The following is a 17,234-nucleotide window of genomic DNA, read 5'->3' on the forward strand; positions in this document are numbered from 1 at the left end:
CATGTAAAATTATATAAATATATAAAGTTTTTGTTATTGAGGTTGAACATAACCATTCATTTACTGATAGTATCAGTATGTAATACCAATACATGCCAGAACAGTTTAACCAATTCTTTTCAATAAATAAAATAGCCAATAATAGACTACTTTATATTTTTAAAAAAAACTAATTTTATTGCAATGGCAATTCAAATAACAGTTAAATACAGAAAATACTCTGGCAATTAAGTGTAACGACATTACAAGAAAAGGGGCAACACAGCAAAGCATGTGCCAGATGGTGCTCCCTTAGAAATGGTTCAATTAAAACATTAACAGATTGTTTACACACTAAACAGTAAAGGTATACAATTACAAGAATACCATTAAACAAGGAATAACAGATACCCTTCGTTGGCATAGGTAAATATGTGCAGAGGTAGGCAATATAAATCCATTCTGTTGACTCACAAAACTTGTTTAAAGAGGTTTACTTGCATTAGAGGCTGAACTTCCGACAATGTAATGACAAGTAAATGACAGTTAAGAATATCTGGTTCAAAAAGGCAAATACGGTACTAAGCTATAAAGAGAGCAGTGCGTTGTTTACAAAAAAACAAAGAAAAAGAAAGGCTTCTTTCTCATGGACAAACTGTCGTATCCAACTAAGTATCAACCTAAGGGATTAGCAGCAAAATGCAAAATGTCAACGAAATATTTCCCAATAAGGACCCGCTGTATGTTTCACCCGTTTGGAAGTGGCACGGAATTCAGTAGAGGCAACTCATCTACAGTTGAACTTATGTTTGGCTCTGATAGAACAAGGAGCTCTATCACACCTGTTATAAACAGGCCATCAAATTTCAAAGACATTAAAAATGACATTGGGGGGGGGGGGGGGGGGGGGGAAACAACACTATATGTCAAGAGGATGATAAACCAAAGAAACAAACATCCTCTGACAAGTCATCAACAGCAGCTTGTCATACAATACCTACTCAATGAGAAAAGAAGCGACAAAGTTCAATCACTCAATGGTTCTGTGGACCTTTTATAAACCAACTTCACATTTGAGTCTAGAAATACTGCCTTTTTTTTTTTGCTACTGAGCACCGAGTTGTATGAATGTCCCATTTGACTTCATAAATATACCGTAGGCCAAAAAAAACAATTGGCTACCAATGATAATAATCCTTCACCAACTATATGATCGACTGCAACCGAGGACTACAGAACTAATACAAACTTCAAGTACAATACTTTATGCATTGTTCAGTTTCATCAAAAAAGTAAATTGGTTATCACAAACAATTGGAACATTTAGATATGATAACTAACTGCACGACCACCTCCTGTGTTGTTTTTGAGAAACTGTTGTCTTCACATCACTTCAGGTTTAATTGCCCAGACAAAAAAAAAAGGCTGTAAAAATTTGCCAGGCGATAGGGAACAAGAACAAGAAATGAAATCTTATATTTCATATCCTATGAATTAATAAGCTTGTAACACAATAACAGGCTAAAAAAGCAAATACTGAAAACACTGTTAGGTCTTTTTTTTTTTTCTGTGAGAACATTAAATGCTGGATAACAGATGACACCATTTTGAATTTAATCTATAACAAAGTTCATCTATCAGACAAACTTCAGAAAAGTGCATCTTTTCATGTACCATTTCTATGTAAGGCCAGGGATGAAACTTGGTCGTTGACAAACGACACTATGCCTTTATATAATACAAAATACTAAAACTATTATACACATGAGACTTAGGTCCCTATGACTGCTCCAAATAATGGCTGAAATTCATGTAAGCAGTATGAACGTCATCTGTTTAAAACAGTTTGATTGTTAACGTTAACAGATATTTTGATGTGTGTGATAGCAAGCAGACTGATCATTTCAAGAGCCCAGTACCAAGACAAGAGTGGCTAAGAGTCCTGTTTCATCAGAATGTGTCGGAGCTCTCACACGGTTTCATCGTGAATGTCAGTGCTACTTCCGAACAGGACGGATAGCTGCTCTTCGTAGTTGGCGATGTTCCTCTTCATTATGTCCATGCAGGGACCCAACAACCTCTCAAAGGCCTGCACGTCCATCACTGCAAAACAATCCAAGTACAATGAGATTACTGGCCTTTTATAACTGAAAATGCTAATAAAATTGTCACACACAAAACAAATGATACAAGGTATTAGACGTGAGCTGAGGTGTGACCTTGACATTTAGGATATTGACATTCAGTTGCACAGAGTTTCCTGAAGTGCGATGTGCTCCTTTAGGTGTTAGGCAGCCATAAACATACCTAAACACTTGACGTTTCCGACAGCAAATGCAGAGGCAGCCCTGGGCTTATTGGTGACCAGAGCGAGCTCCCCGAAATGCTGTCCTCTGGAGCACATGGCGATCTCCACCTCATCACCCTCCTTTTTCGTCTGGAAGGAAAGGACAAATTAAAAACGTGACAAATGAAACATCATTGCCTTTGCCATGGTATCATCAGGCCTTCCCAACCTGTCAATTCTGACAACAAACACCATCAACACCAGCTTGAGCGACAACAGGTGCTTTCTGAACATATAAAAGAGTAAACAGTCCTGATGTTTATTTGATCTAGTGAACCGAACATTAAATCTAAAATTCAGAAAAATCACAATTGTCACCTTGCAGGGCCTTTAAAAATCAGGGCAGATCTTAAAGCATACTCTTACCTTGCTCCTCCTCATTGTGATTCTGACTTGACCAGATTCCACAATGTAGAAACAGTGAGCCAAGTCCCCCTGTACAGAAATACCAAGACAAAACCATTTGAATTGCCCCTCTCAAACTTTCTACATTTATTTACATTTATGGCATTTAGCAGACGCCTTTATCCAAAGCGACGTACAACAATACATTTGTTTAAGTAAGTGAATAATCTATCCAACAGTAGGCATGCAAAGTCCATTTGAAGCACGCAGGGTTCATTTGAGGGCATTACCTGAGCTATGATCTGTTCGCCATCACTGTACGATTTGGAGGACAGTACATCCACCACTCTCATTCTCTCCGAGGGCTGTCAGGGCGAGAGAGAACGGCAGTTATACTGCAGGCCTGTTCATGGTGCTCACAGTCAGGGAATGCTGTCATCATCAGACATACTTCACATTACGAGGAATTACAAGTGTTCATGTTGTGAGGGTATTATTGAGGATCGGTGGAATTTCAATTCAGTCAAGTCAACCAATATTACGATTCGATGACTGCAAATAAGACATTGTATTTTCAATGATTTCTAAACAAACTGAAAACCAGGAGCTTTTAGCAATAACAATCATTTTTTACCAAGATTTGTTTGTAATTTCTGAACTATACATTCAAATCACTTCCTGAATTGACTAAATTGAAATGGAATTGACCCCCAACCCTCTTATTAATGCGTTCATTCATACATTCACAGTTCAGCATTACTCTCAACCAGTGAAACATAAAGACATCAACATAAAGGTATCTGAAAGGAATAGACAACTCTTACGTCCAGGGATGTGAGGAGGGGGAGCGACTCAATGAAACACTCGTACATCTTTCTCTTCTTGGCGTTGTTTTTCACTATGAGCCGTCGGAAGATCAGTCTGTCCTGGAGCACAAAATCATCGGCTCAAACCTTCAGCCCAAACACGACACCAATGACCCCAGCCCCCTTCTCCTTAGGTGTTGGTGCAAAACCAAATGAACATGATAAGTGTAAGCATATACGGCGGACGCTTCATTGGAAAGCTAGGTGGGTAGGTAGAGCCATATTGCTTACCTCTAATCTGGTCCCTACGGTTTTGCAAACACAGAAAGGGAAAAGAGGCTTGGGGTTGTTTTCAAACCAGGTATGTTTGTATTGAGTGTAGCTTCTAGCATGTGTAACTTCACTCACGAATCCAGCAGGGGGGCATATTCTCCCATTCAAACCTATGTAACAACAGCCACAGGCTCTTCTCCACCCAGAGTAGCTCCACCACACGCACACACGCACACACGCACACACACGTTCAGCCCAACTTACCAGGCACCAGAGAGCTCCGTCAGAGGTTGCGATGATGGTAGCAGCCCTCGGTGTGTTGTACATCAGGGCCAATTCCCCGAAACTACCGCTGTTGTCGTAGGACCCCACCACTCGCTCCACACCGTCCTTTTTCAACAGGATATCATATGTCCCTCTGAGAAAAGACAATGACACTCATCATCACAACAACAATGGATCCCATTTGCATAGTGCTCAAGCACTCTCGTATCATGGTGCTGTTTAGAGAGTAACTCACACTAACCACCATGGTACGCATCTTATTGAAGCGGTAAATAAAGGGCAAATAAAGGTTGTGTGTGGCTGTTTAGTGTTAATCAATAGCACAGACATACAAAGTCCTACTGTACCTTTCAATGACATAGAAGTTATCCGCATCATCATCATCTTGGTCGATAATGTGTTCTCCAGCTGCCACAGACTTCTCAAACATAGCATCCAGCACCTGGGACATCTGCTCCTGTTAAAGCCAAATGTGTATTTTTTTTTGTCATGCGTAGCCTATTTGTTGAAATGTGACATAAGCCTTCAGGTTACTGTCGAGATTATTTCCACTGTAAGTGGACCCAGCAGAACTCCTGGGAGATGAGCAAATGAGTTTTGGTCCCAAATGCTTCTTTCCCCCTGCCTAGGCTACTTCATTTTACCGGGTCTAAGTTTTTGAACAGCAGAATGTCTTTGCAGGCCTCTTGTAGTCTGTGTCTCTGCTCGTCTGTTTTGGGGTGGGTGATCTGAAAAAAAAGAGAAGCGCATAAGATATGCAGAATTGTAAAAACAACAAGCTACAAGTATCATCATCATGAAGTATCATCTTGCCTGTTCTTTCTAAGTACAGATGCATTGGCCCTGTCATGCTCAAGTTATCTTTTGTGAGGTAGTAGGCTTGGTGTCATTGCCACAATGTCAACATCTAAATCCAGGGCTGCCGTGAAAAAGACATTCATATGTCAATGTGACTTACCTGGATAGAAAAAAATTAATTAACAAATAAAGGATCTTACTCTGGCCTCTCTGTCCTTCTCATCATCCTCATCAGGGTTGAATGCCTCTGCACACACTGCAGAAAGGCACAAGAGTCATATTATACTTCTGAATGTGAGACTCTTTCAGACCTAGACATGTAGCCGACCCAGGACTCACACCACTAATGTAATCAGTGAATTTAGTAATTGCGGAAGAGGCACATCTCTTCACCCAACTTCTGTGGAGACCATTTGAAGCTGAAAATTCACGAGGACCTCTGTTTCTGCTACTTGAGTATTTTGTGCTTTGAAAAGCCTGTCGTTGGCTGTTCTGATCCTGCTATTAATAACAGTGATTCTGATGACAGCAGCAGTTGCTGTCCTGCCCAGATCAATAGTCCCAGCCACAGAGAAAATTCTGCTCCCCATTACATCTGCATGTGGACACCAGTTTGGTTGTCAACACCATGTCAGTTCACGTCACTTTTGGAACATTTGCATTTTGCAGTGGGGGCAGTGGGTGGAATTTGAGGAATGTTGGACTAACTATGATATTTGGCTCAGACTTCTTACCTGAGGTTCTTCTCATGAATCTGTTGATTACTGGAGCTGAGAGAAAAATAAAAAAAAGGCAAATGAATGAATGTGGTGTATTTTGCAATGCAAAGTGTCACTAGCTTGACAGCATTCTGACCAATCGCCATCAATGTTTCATGTATGACCTCCACCACCGCCCTGAAATAGTGGCTACCATGCTTACCAGCATGCCAGACAGTTGCTACAGTACAGTAGATATGCTGCCTTGTATGACAGGCCTCTTGTCTGTCTGAGTGGGAGCCAGCACTGTGCTGACTAGAATGATGCTCAGCTCAGTCAGGCCAGGTTCGGGGACCTCAAAAGCCATTCATATTTGAGGAATACAATATTCCGTTATCTACACGCTGAGTTCTTCACATAATTGAGATAAGCATTCCCCCCCCCCCCCCCCCCCCCCCCCCCCCCCCCAATACCTGTAGCCTTTGCTTGGTTTGGCATCCCATTTTGGTCATAACAGTAGCTAGCTAGATAGCAAGTCTCATCTGTCATTGGCTGGCTAGCTAGCGAACACTGACAGTTAGCTATGGCTAACATAAGCAAAACGATGCCTAGCTAGCTAACGTACCTACGAATTCCTCATCATCCTCATCCTCCTCCTCATCATCTCCATTTTCTGAGTCAATTTGCATTGCCTCCTCGGCAAAGTTGACCCCCCTCCCAGGTCGACAGGTTGCGTTAGCCGAATTTCGGGCATTGTTGCAGGCGGCTCCTGACTGATTTTCCTTCAGATGTGTGAAATACTGCAAGGTAAAGTCCAGAAGGTCTGCTGGTTGCGGTTGATTCCTCAACACTTCAACTGTAAAGCTTTGCAACAGCTCCGTCAGTCCCTCTGGGATTTCAAAACTCATCTCTGAAGAGTCCAAAAGCAAAATACACAATTTTTTGAAAAATACACAAATAAATTCCAGCTCACTTCAAGGATGCTTCAAGGCCAAGGGAACTATGAGTGAGTACTGATTCCAAAAACACGGCGTTTTGCTACAAATGTGGCTAACGTTATCTCCATGCTCAGTCTCTGTTCAGTTTTGGCGAACTAACCGCCTTTTGATGTCAACTGAATGAAAATGGCAGTAAAAATGTAGCATCATTTTGCTGCTGGCTACAGGAAACCCACGCATGTGACCCGGGTAACCATGGCAACCACCCGTCTAGCGGTTGCGTATGCTGTAGCGCAACGGCAAAAAGAGTCATAGAAATAGAATGAGCAGAACATGAACATCCACGTCTGTGGTTCATTTTTTTTTATTAAAGATGATCAAAATCATCTTATTTTTAAGAGATCTTTATTAATGGCAATAGATGAACCCAAACAAAATAATACAAAAATCAATTTCAGGGTGAAATAAAAAGTGGATGAACAGAACACACGCTGCAAGCTCTAATTAATTTTAGCACGGAGATTCATTAACGGATGTCTAAATACAGTAACTGACCCCCTTAGAAACTTGAACTGGGTTGGAACAAAAAAGTGCTGCTTCGCTGCTATAAGGCTTATATTCATTATGGCTGGGTGTTCACAGTGCACATAGCTTCAGTATCTGCTGAAATTCAGTTTTAGTGTGTTTGATTTAGACCTAGGGAAACCAAACAGAATCAGCAGTTTTGCATCCCTCCATATCTGGAGTAGTCTTCTTGAGTTCTGATTACTTACCTCTGAAATGTTTGCCCAGGCTACCAGTTCTTGGGGGGTAAACTATCAAAACATGCCTTTAAAGATCCAGTATGTGCAGATTTATCATGGCCATTTAGCAGTATTGTAAAGCTCAAATCTACAGTGCCTGTGTAAGTAATGGGACAGTGAAGCATTTTTTCTTTTTTTTAAATCAACAATTAGAAAAAAATCATTTAAAGTGGTGTAATTTATGAATGGTGAAACCAATATGTACGTAAATACAATCAAATAAAAGCTGAGAATCTATACTTTAATTGTCTATAATTTAATAAACTAAAAAAGAAGAAAAAATGCTTCACTGTCCCACTACTTACGCAGCTACTGTAGATTTGAGCTTTACAATACTGCTAAATGGCCATGATAAACCCTTAGCAATCAAGGAGTCACATGAAGCAAGAAATACACCAACCTTTTCCATTCTACCATTGAAATACTAAAATTCCCCAGACTTTTCACAGTATTTCCCCATTTCCCCATTTACAGAATAACCATCTTTAATAGACTGTATTTTACCATGCTTACTGTAAATGCTGTGACTGAGGTTGGGTCAGCGGTGTGGCGTGTGAATCCTCCCCCACAATGACATATTGCTGCTCACACTACTGGACCTCACTTCCTCTGGGAGAACAACCCAGTGTATAAACTTACTCAGTGCAGATATGATTAATTTGCCAAAGTGCAGCAAAGCGTGCAACCTCTCCTCTTGTCTGGTTTTACAAGGAAAGCACACAATGTGTGACAAGGCTTTACTCTGATCTTAAGAGTTGTATTAAAAGAGTTGATTCAATCCCAAATCTATTAGAATATTGTACATGAAGAGGAAAATTAAAAATGAGTTCACTTTTACTCGTTCCCATCGTGCAAAAAAAAAGGTCTTTGCTGAATCGTCCTTTACACGTCCTCCCGTCTAAGTGAAATGATTGTGCTTTGTATTTTTTTTCAGAGCCCAGGGTTTTCGGAGCCCAGAGTGGGGTGAAGTGTCCTGCTGTGCGAACATCCATCTCCTCTCCTGCGACAGGAGACGTGTGTCAGGTGTTTGTGTGTGACATTCACGCATGTCCCTGCTAGGAGAGAATCTGTGTGTATGAAAATGTGACACAACAGCGCTGGAGTGGGCCATTTTCATCTTGACCTTCTCCCCTGCAGTCTCACAGTAGGTAGGCAAACCTCTCTAAGATAACCCTCCGACATGATCTGTGACCATGAGGGTCCCGAAAACTCTTCTGATGTTATCAATATCAGTCCTGCACAACAACAAGTCCTGCAAGTCTTGTGTACAAAATGTATTACAGTGTAACGTGATCTGTCATCATATATCTGATATTTGTACTGATAGGCTACATCAGTAGTATGGCAAACATGTTTCAATATTCACTTGAGATTCATTGTAATCAGGCCATTCTTTCCCACTGACTCCTACTCCTGTCGTTTTTTTGCAAGGGAGTCCTAGCCAAGAGGACCCCCCCCCCCCCCCCCCAAAGACTCAGAGGGAACACTAAGCTGATCGTTTCTCCACCCCCTGCTTGATGCCCAGCACCAGATGGAGGAACCAGTTGAACTGCACGGTCCAGCCTTTGTCCCTGCAGATCTCGATCTGATCCAGCAGGTGGCGCTGAGCCTCCTCCTCCGGGCGGCCCACTGTCAGTGCTTCGCGGATGTACTCTATGTCTTCTTTGCTGGTGAGCTGCGGCATGCCCGTCATCAGCATCATGGAGAACAGGATGATGAGCAGGTTGGTGTGGTGCCTCAGGGCCAGGTAGGCCTTCACACACACGTCCTGAGTGAGAGGGTTAGGCCATGCATTTAGGACTCAGGTACTATACCTTGACAGATTTAGAGGTATAGGCATTTAGCATGGAGATACTATAGTATATCATTATCTTGAGCCGTAGGACCATGACGAATGGTGCCAAAATGGTGGACAGTTTGTCATTTACTGTCTAAGTTCTGCCTTTCATTCATTACGTGTGTGTGTCATTACTATGTGTTCAATACCTGGAATTTCTGGAAGTGTGGGCTGCTCTTCTTCCCAGATGTTCCCATGACATACAAGAAATCTGGGGTCAGAACAAAGGGAACCCTCTCCTTGCTGATGCCCAGGAAGCTCTTGTAATTTCCCAGGATGTGTCCGAAGTCAATGTGAAAAAGGTTACCTAACAGAAGACATGGTAGCACAATTTTAGAAACAAGGGATCGTGTTCAAATAAATACATTGTATGTTTCATTCAAGTTTTCACTGAGATACTGTAACATGGATACTGAGATACTGTTACATGGCAACCTACCCACATTGAGGAGAATATCCCATGTATCATGTGTCATGTGTTTGTGTGTGATATAGGAATATGAAGTGGAGATGTGCTACCGGATTCCGTGATCATGATGTTGTCGTTGTGTCTGTCTCCTATCCCCAGGACATACGTTGCGACACAGTACCCTCCACATGAGTACACAAAACGTTCGACAGCCTGTTGAAACTAGGAGAGAGAGATGGGAAGACAAACACAGACAGAGAGCATTTGCCAGCTACCATTTCACCAATCCACCTCTGCTCAACCACTTCCTAGCACATTTACATAGACAACACTGACTGCAAACGCAACGATGTGGAACCGAAACCAGACATTTGACTCACGCACAAATAAGTATTTCACGTGTCAGTCATGCTAGTTGGTTGGTTAAAACCTTGCTCTGCTACACCAAGGTCTGAGATATTTTCATCACAAAGGACTCGGTCCAAAATAGACGCAGAGACCTGAGAATGTGCAGGTCCAAATGTAACTTCACATGAGTAATGTTGAGGACAAAAGACTTGAGACAGGAAGTCACAGGAAGTGTATTGGGGGTGTTTCCTTCCCTTCCAGCACTGCTATATCCTCTACATCTGATAAACACTGACTGCAGCCATGTGGTGGTAGCGGTAGGTAGCTAGCTCCAGTACCTTTTCCTCATTCACACACTTGTCATGTAGCCACTGGTTGAGGATCTCATCTTTAAATGCACCTGTGCTTCCCACAACACTCTGCTGGATGTTAGCAATGGTGGTTGCGTCCTTCACTATCTCAATCATCCCTAGAGAGAGGAAGAGAGAGAGAGGGAAAGAGAGAGCGAGGGAGGGAGATGAGAGGATATTATACTTTATTAAAGGGACATTTAACCACATTTAAGCCACCATAAAAACAACAAAGAGATAGACAAAACACAATCACCACATTAAAAACACAGTACATTATACAGTATATCAAAGGCATGTAAAAAGTTTTAAAGTACCTGATAAAATCACACAGTGAGTCTACAACAGAGATGAATGTGTATTGTGTTATAACTCAACTACTAACAGACCTTTTCACTGAGGCTTATTCTGATGTTCCATGTTCTTCTTGTATATATTACTCATATTTTTCAACTTTATTGGCCTACAGCTGACCAACTGACATACCTATTTTATTTCCAGTAGAAATACAGCCGTACGGCAACAAGGACAGGTCCAGAGATTCCTCCTCCCAGATGGACTCCATTATCAGCAGAATCTAACAGCAAAAGAGATGAGAACTCATACATTGGTGGAATATCCTGGGATGAAGTGGGGCGTAAACACATATGAACGTTGTTACGGAACCCTTTTTAAGAGTAAATAGTCTTTTTATGTTCCACCACAGTTGATATGCTGATGTATCAAGCCAACTAAAAACTGTTTTGATTTTCTGCGGAAGGAGAAGTGAATCTTGTTGATTGAAACAGCAAAGAGGGATATGGTATGGGTATATCGTGAATATACCACGTCTGTCAACCAATCGGATTGCGTTATTACAATAAACTGCTGTAAATTGCTATACGTCCCACCTGCAGTATGAGCATGTCCTGTCTCAGGTCGTCCCCGTCCTTGAAGATGACCCCGATGGTGTCACTGGACAGGGTGGTGGGGTCGGCCCTCTTGAACTGCAGCCACAGAGGCTTCTTCTTGGACGCCATCACCTTACACTGTTCGATCTGCACAGAAAGCAATGGAGTCTGGAGTCAAACACCAATCACTTGTTAATGAGGTGCAGGCCAGGATACGGTGAGGAGCAATAGAGTTGGGCCTCCATCTATGTTCTAATTACACATGGACTCTTTGGGGTGCCCAACAACTTCTGGGGGATAAGAAACGTAGATAATCTTTAAGGAGGATCCACATTGAGGATCTACATTGATATTCAAATGTTTTTGTTATGGGATGCTTGGCCACCCCAAACCCCCCTGTAATTTGAACCAATGGCCTACATACTGAAATGCTCCAATACAGAGACAGAGATAGTAGGAGAGGAATATCAGGGATGAGGAACAAGATGGGGGACACAAAATTATGGAGCAGAGTTCAAATGGAAGAGAGGCAGAGGGGAGTCTTGGGAAGAAAAGTGATAGAGATCAACGAGAGATGGAGAGAGATGGGTTGCCCAGCCTTTACTTACCACCAGAGCTCCTGCGCGTAGTCCTGGGTCATACGGGACTCTGAAGCTCTCTGGCAGGCCCGACGTCTGCAAGTTCTCCAGTTTCTGACGCAGCTGCATCACAACTGAAAACCCCCCACCATGTGTTTTATTAAAATGTCGCCCGCCTCATCTTAACCTTTATTTTACCTTTTTGCTGTACCCTTCTATTTTTAATTTCCTGCGGAAAATACAGGTGCATTCACACTCAGTGAATCAGGCCTTCTGTATCCAGTGCAATGCTTTCACAGGTCAAGTAGGGAGCGATGAGTGTTCTGGACTTACCATTTGTAGACACATCATATTTCTCGGCAGAGATGGCTTTGATCTCCCGGGTGACTTTCTGCAGAGCCTCTGTCATCTCCACCTAATGGTAATAATTAATAACAATGGTGGATTGGATTATACGACACTTAAATCACACTTATATCACATCCTGTACTAACCCTAACCCTAACCCTAGAGACCTCTTCACCCCCACTACCCCCCTGTCTAAGTTTTTCTCCTGAAAAAAAAAAAAAGAAATCTTCTAGCATTGTGACCGCCAATGGTCCCTGGTCTGAACATTGATTACTTTATCTTATGATGACTGATGGATAGATGGTTCACTTACTTAAACAAATGTATTTGCTGTAAGTCGCTTTGGATAAAGGCGTCTGCTAAATGCCATAAATGTAAAATGTAAATGTAAATGTTATATACGTTATTATATTATATGTATAAAGATTATTGCTCTGTACATCAGAAGGGACCCTACGTATTCATTTAATTCAGCTGACAGGGAGAGTTCTAATGAGTTGTGATTCATCTTTCAGCCAAATGTATCCTTAAAACTCCTCTCATCCACAGCCTGTGTGTATCATCCCAAGACCTATCATTTCAAATATTTATCGGTGCTTGATTGTGTTTGCCTGGTGCAACTGAACCAATGGAGTACTGTAGTCCCGTGCCCATCTGGCACTCCAGGCAGGTTCAAGCCAACACTCAAAGTATTCACTATTTGACCCAGGTGTGATCATCACCCACTCACCTGTCGTCTGAAGTCCTGCAGCATGGCCTCTCCACAGCCTCGCAGGTAGCCCTCCAGAAGCACAGCGTACCTCTGCTGGTAGTGCATGGACTGGGCTATCTCACTACGCAGGAACCAGAACAAGAAGTGGCCGATCCGCTTACTCTGTAAACACACACATGCGCATGTATAGTACGCACATGTATATACACATACACACACATACAGACGTTTGTACACCCATTTTTCATATTGTGTTTACAATTATAATTGGCAGTGGCTTATTTGCTTACTTTCAGAGCCCGTTTTAGTAGGAACCTGGCCAAGGCGCTGTCATGGTACGGCTCAAACTTCACAGCCTACAGGAGACAAATGGGGACACATATCAGTGATCAAAGCAAAGTTTTACTTTCTGCATCATATCTGAGTTCTGCAATATTTCTCCCACATATATTGTAACTCATCATCAAAAAAAGTCTATTGACCGGCAAAAATGCATTTATGTTGCACTGTTGTTAGCAGGTCAACAATAATCAGATTGTTTCCCCGTTCTTGTTTGTCAGGTTTGTCAGGTTTTTTTTTATCTCTGGAGTATTTCCATATGATGGCTGTCCTTCTGTAAGACAGAATCTAAATAACCAAGCGAAGCAGACTCATTTGCATCTAGCACCAAGGGTTCTTTGTCGGCTGTGGTGTCAGTTTATTGATATTGACACTGATGCTATGATATGTAAAACAAACCTCAAAGACTTCAGTTGGGAAAAAGGGAAGGTAAACAGAAAGACATAACACACAAACCAGCGTTGAGGTAAATTCCATTTAAATTCAGTCAATTCAAGTTAGCTGAGTACGCTGAAATTCCAATTCCAATTCTACATTTTTCTCATTGCAAAGCATAGATTTTCAGTTTCCGGAATTGACTGAATTTAAATGGAACTGACCATAACATTGACTCACCTGCACCAGCTGTAGCAGGTACCTCAGGACGTCGTCATCCCCCAGAGTCTCCAGTTTCCTCACGGCCATGGAGCGTACGTGTGCGTCCGAGTAGTGGCAGTCTAACAGCTGCATGGCCAGGCCCACGTCCAGCCCGCTGCGGTCCCACACAGAGCTCTTCTCCAGCAGCCTGTGTGTGGCTAGCACTTCCTCCTGCCTGCCCCAGCGCACAGACCCCAGCAGCTTAGGGTATGCTCTGGGGTGGAAAAGGGGGACGAACAGATGATGGACAAATATGCATTATAATATGTATCATACAAAAATGAATGCATTCTACTGTGTATCATTTATCCAAATTTCTTAGGAATATTTACAGTATGAACAAATGTATTATCATGCCAGCATGCAGTACCTGGGATGACGCATACACTCATGCCTGAAGTGCCAGAGCAGCTCCTTGTCCTCTGGGCTGAGGGGATTCAGAGGGTCTGTCTCCACGATGGCCTCAAACTGTTTCCTCAGGTGGTTGGGCATCTCTCTCTGGCCCCTCTCTCCTCCCTCCGCCTCCGCCCCAGCCTCCCGGCCCTCCCTGCTCTTAGGCAGGGCTACGGGGTAGCAGTACTTATCCAGCAAGATGGCTACCGCCATGGAGGACGCCTTGTCAGGGTTAGTGGCGGACGTCAGCTTGTCAGCGTTGACGCTGCTGTTGTCCTCTGTCTTCTCGGGCATCTTCCACATGTGTAGGATGAACTCTCCCTGGCGGAGCAGGGAGCGGTGGTCCACCAGGAGAAGGTTGACATAGTACAGTAGCCGGCTCTTGCTCTTACTTTCATGGCCGCTGTTGTCTGGGTAGTGGCCCCCTTTGGAGGTCTGGGTCTGGGCCTTCCCACAGGATACCTGCAAATACACGATAGAAGAAACAAGAAGTAATGAGAAGAAACAAGAAGAAAAGTAGATCCGAAATAAAAAAGTAACCATGAAAATAAACACACAGCACCTGTAGGTTGAGACGTGCTCCCTTGGGCAGGTCTCTGATCCTGATGTTGAACTCGAGCCAGCAGTTCCAGAGCACCTCTTCGGTGAAGGGCTTGGAGGAGGTCCTCTCCTGGGATAGGAGCTGTTGACCATGGAAAATACTGGCCTCCACGTACACTATTAGCTCTGGGTTACGAGGCAGGGCGGGGATGTCAATACCCAGGACTTTAACTCTGAACTTACGATGGCAGTCCCACAGCGAGATGGTAAACACCCTGTCGTGATCCTTCTCATCAATGGTCAACTGTTCGTGGGTGCCTGTGGAATAGAGCAGTGAATTCATGAATAAATTATTAATTCCAACATTGCAGGTTAAAGGTCCATTGAGATGTAATCGATCCGATGTGTCCAATACTAAATATAAAAGTTGTCATTTGATACCTGCCACTCCAGTACAGTCGTCCACCTGAGCCCAGTCCTCTCTCTGGACCAGGTCCTGGTCCGGGTTAGGAGCCGCCTCCAGAACCAGGTGAATCTCCTCTCCATTCTTCAGACACTGCCGGACCCAGTGGAAGTCTCCAACGGGATGGTTCCCATAGATGTACTCCTCTCTGCCGCACACGCGTAGCACGAAGTCCGACTCGCACACATCCTCCGGGATGCTCAGCAGAGCCCTCTTTTTGGCGATCTTGGTGAAGAAGCTCTGGAGCACCTGGACGGGCGTGTTGTCGATGGACACCTTGATGGTCTGGCTGGCCTTGTTCCTGTGGATGACCAGCAGGATGTGGTTGCTGCTCACCTTGCTCAGCAGGTACTCTGGAAGGGGCTTGGACATAATCCAGGGGTCCATGGAGTAGAGTTTGTGGTCTCTGTCGGAGAGCTCGATCTTGCGGGGAGTGAGGAGCTTCCTCCTGGTGAACTCCAGCTCGTCATCGTGCACGTTGCTCACGTCTGTGACGTCGTATCCGATGAGGTAGTTGAGGTACCTCTGGTACTGCGTGGACTCCTCCGAGGGCTGGGGTCTGGAGGCTAGGTGGATCTTCCCCACGTCTTTCTTCAGTGCTTTCGGATCGGATCAAATCAAACTTTATTTAGAAAGCTTTTAAAATATCTTGATTCATTTGCGAATTAAATAGACACAATACAATACAAATAAAAGACATTATGACCAAAAAACTGATTAAAGAGCAACGGTTTTCTACCTTTCCAGTAGCGGATGCAGTCAAGGGTCTGGAACACCTGGTGTTTGTCATAAATTTCACACCAGTTGCCTTTTTTCTGGTAGAGGAGAATGCAGTGGTCGGGTGAGTACTTCTGGTAGAACTCTGGGCAGAGGTTGGTGGCTACAGCTCTCAGCCACACCTGAGCCTTCACCTGCTCCACGGTCCAGTTCCCTGCTACCTCTAGCAGCAGAGTGTCTGGGCTCCCGCTCAACTTGGTGGTGGTGGGGAGGACAAAATCGATGGCTATCTGATCCATGGCTACAGAGGAGATGGAGGTAAAAGCTTTCATCTTCCTTCTCCTCCTCCTGTTCTCTTCTCTAAGGACTACAGGTTCTTCATCACTCACTTGCTGTTCCATAACACTATTTACCTAAAGTCAATATAACATATGAAAATATTAATTATTATTTAATATTATTAATATTAGACAATGACAGTGACATTCACTTGAAACCACTCATGTTTTTATATGATACAGTATGTGTAGTCAGATCTCTAATGAATGAAAGTTGTCAGTTCTCTAATGTACCAAAATTTAGTCCAGAATCCAAGTCTAGACTTGTTATTCTGATACAATTCTACCACCGAAACGTATGTGGTTCGCTACAACTTCTTCACATGAAACCTCTCTGCTAAGGAAATGTAGCAAAGCAGGAAGCGAGCAAAATCAGACGCTGTCAGCAGTAACGAATGTATCAAATGAGGCAGAGAAAGCGTTGCATCAAAATAAACCTGAATGTGGCAACATTGTAATCCCACATAATTTTTGGAACAGTTTAATCGTTGCCAACATATAGGAATGTCTGAAAATGACACTGATATGGACACTTGCAAATAAAACGCAAACTTTAATCATATCATTAGTTAGGCTATTGTAATAAATAAAATAATTGATGTAAAACACTAAAGGGCTAAAGGGATAAAAGGCCGAGTAACATTTGTGAAAAAGACAAGTAACATTTGTGAAAGTAACGGTACTGCCCATAATATTCGCCGGGGGAGTTATTCTCTGAAGATAAGATAAAACTTACCGTTCAACAAAGACACAACATACGCCAGCAGAATCAAGACAACATATATTTTTCGGCATTTATGCTGATAATTGCGAGAGTCACGATATAGTGTTTGGGTTCTTAAACTAGATTAGTAAATTCCGGAGTGTCAAAACTACTGGAGCCTCCTTCATCCCTCCCCTTGTGAACTTGTCACAGTCAGAAGTGTACATGTTCTGTTCTTATTGGTTGAGAGAGAGTCACTCTAGGAGGCATCACGGTAGTTCTGAGGGCAAAATGTCACTATGAACTACATAACACAGCTTATTATTATAATCATATAATTACCATGGTTTTACAATTCCAT

At 43.0% G+C, this 17,234-nt stretch overlaps 2 protein-coding genes across 3 annotated transcripts; both read right to left on the bottom strand.

The window, feature by feature from the left end:
- Nucleotides 1–156: 156 nt before the first annotated feature.
- Nucleotides 157–6,439, bottom strand: LOC310820178 (cAMP-dependent protein kinase type II-beta regulatory subunit-like; the record flags this gene model as incomplete). Its single annotated transcript, XM_083691736.1, has 11 exons — nucleotides 157–2,082; nucleotides 2,287–2,416; nucleotides 2,693–2,761; nucleotides 2,962–3,036; nucleotides 3,496–3,597; nucleotides 4,015–4,168; nucleotides 4,383–4,492; nucleotides 4,680–4,763; nucleotides 5,034–5,089; nucleotides 5,568–5,603; nucleotides 6,157–6,439. 11 exons carry the CDS (start codon nucleotides 6,437–6,439, stop codon nucleotides 1,949–1,951), a joined length of 1,233 nt encoding a protein of 410 aa, XP_083547862.1. The 3' UTR covers nucleotides 157–1,948.
- A 426-nt stretch (nucleotides 6,440–6,865) lies between these two features.
- Nucleotides 6,866–17,014, bottom strand: pik3cg (phosphatidylinositol-4,5-bisphosphate 3-kinase, catalytic subunit gamma). Of its 2 annotated transcripts, none has more exons than XM_083691690.1 (16): nucleotides 16,907–17,014; nucleotides 15,855–16,245; nucleotides 15,094–15,714; nucleotides 14,675–14,970; nucleotides 14,090–14,574; nucleotides 13,699–13,933; nucleotides 13,035–13,100; nucleotides 12,763–12,906; nucleotides 12,018–12,099; nucleotides 11,715–11,818; nucleotides 11,107–11,253; nucleotides 10,703–10,793; nucleotides 10,205–10,335; nucleotides 9,629–9,740; nucleotides 9,259–9,416; nucleotides 6,866–9,040 (listed from the first exon to the last, which is right to left on the bottom strand). In XM_083691690.1, exons 2-16 carry the CDS (start codon nucleotides 16,231–16,233, stop codon nucleotides 8,759–8,761), a joined length of 3,333 nt encoding a protein of 1,110 aa, XP_083547816.1. In that variant the 5' UTR covers nucleotides 16,234–16,245; nucleotides 16,907–17,014; the 3' UTR covers nucleotides 6,866–8,758. The 2 variants fall into 2 exon arrangements, with proteins under 2 accessions (XP_083547816.1, XP_083547817.1); XM_083691691.1 differs by having other exon boundaries at nucleotides 15,855–16,133; nucleotides 16,907–16,928.
- Nucleotides 17,015–17,234: the final 220 nt, after the last annotated feature.

Source organism: Argentina silus, assembly GCF_951799395.1.
Source record: "Argentina silus genome assembly, chromosome: 20".
Classification (NCBI taxonomy): Eukaryota; Metazoa; Chordata; class Actinopteri; order Argentiniformes; family Argentinidae; genus Argentina; species Argentina silus.

Coding starts and splice junctions, on each gene's coding strand:
- pik3cg (XM_083691690.1), bottom strand. CDS start 16,233: ATGGAACAGCAAGTGAGTGATGAAGAACCTGTAGTCCTTAGAGAAGAG. Junction 13,101..13,698: donor ACCTGCTACAGCTGGTGCAG/GTGAGTCAATGT, acceptor TGTCTCCTGTAG/GCTGTGAAGTTTGAGCCGTA. Junction 9,741..10,204: donor AGTGTGTGAATGAGGAAAAG/GTACTGGAGCTA, acceptor TCTCTCTCCTAG/TTTCAACAGGCTGTCGAACG.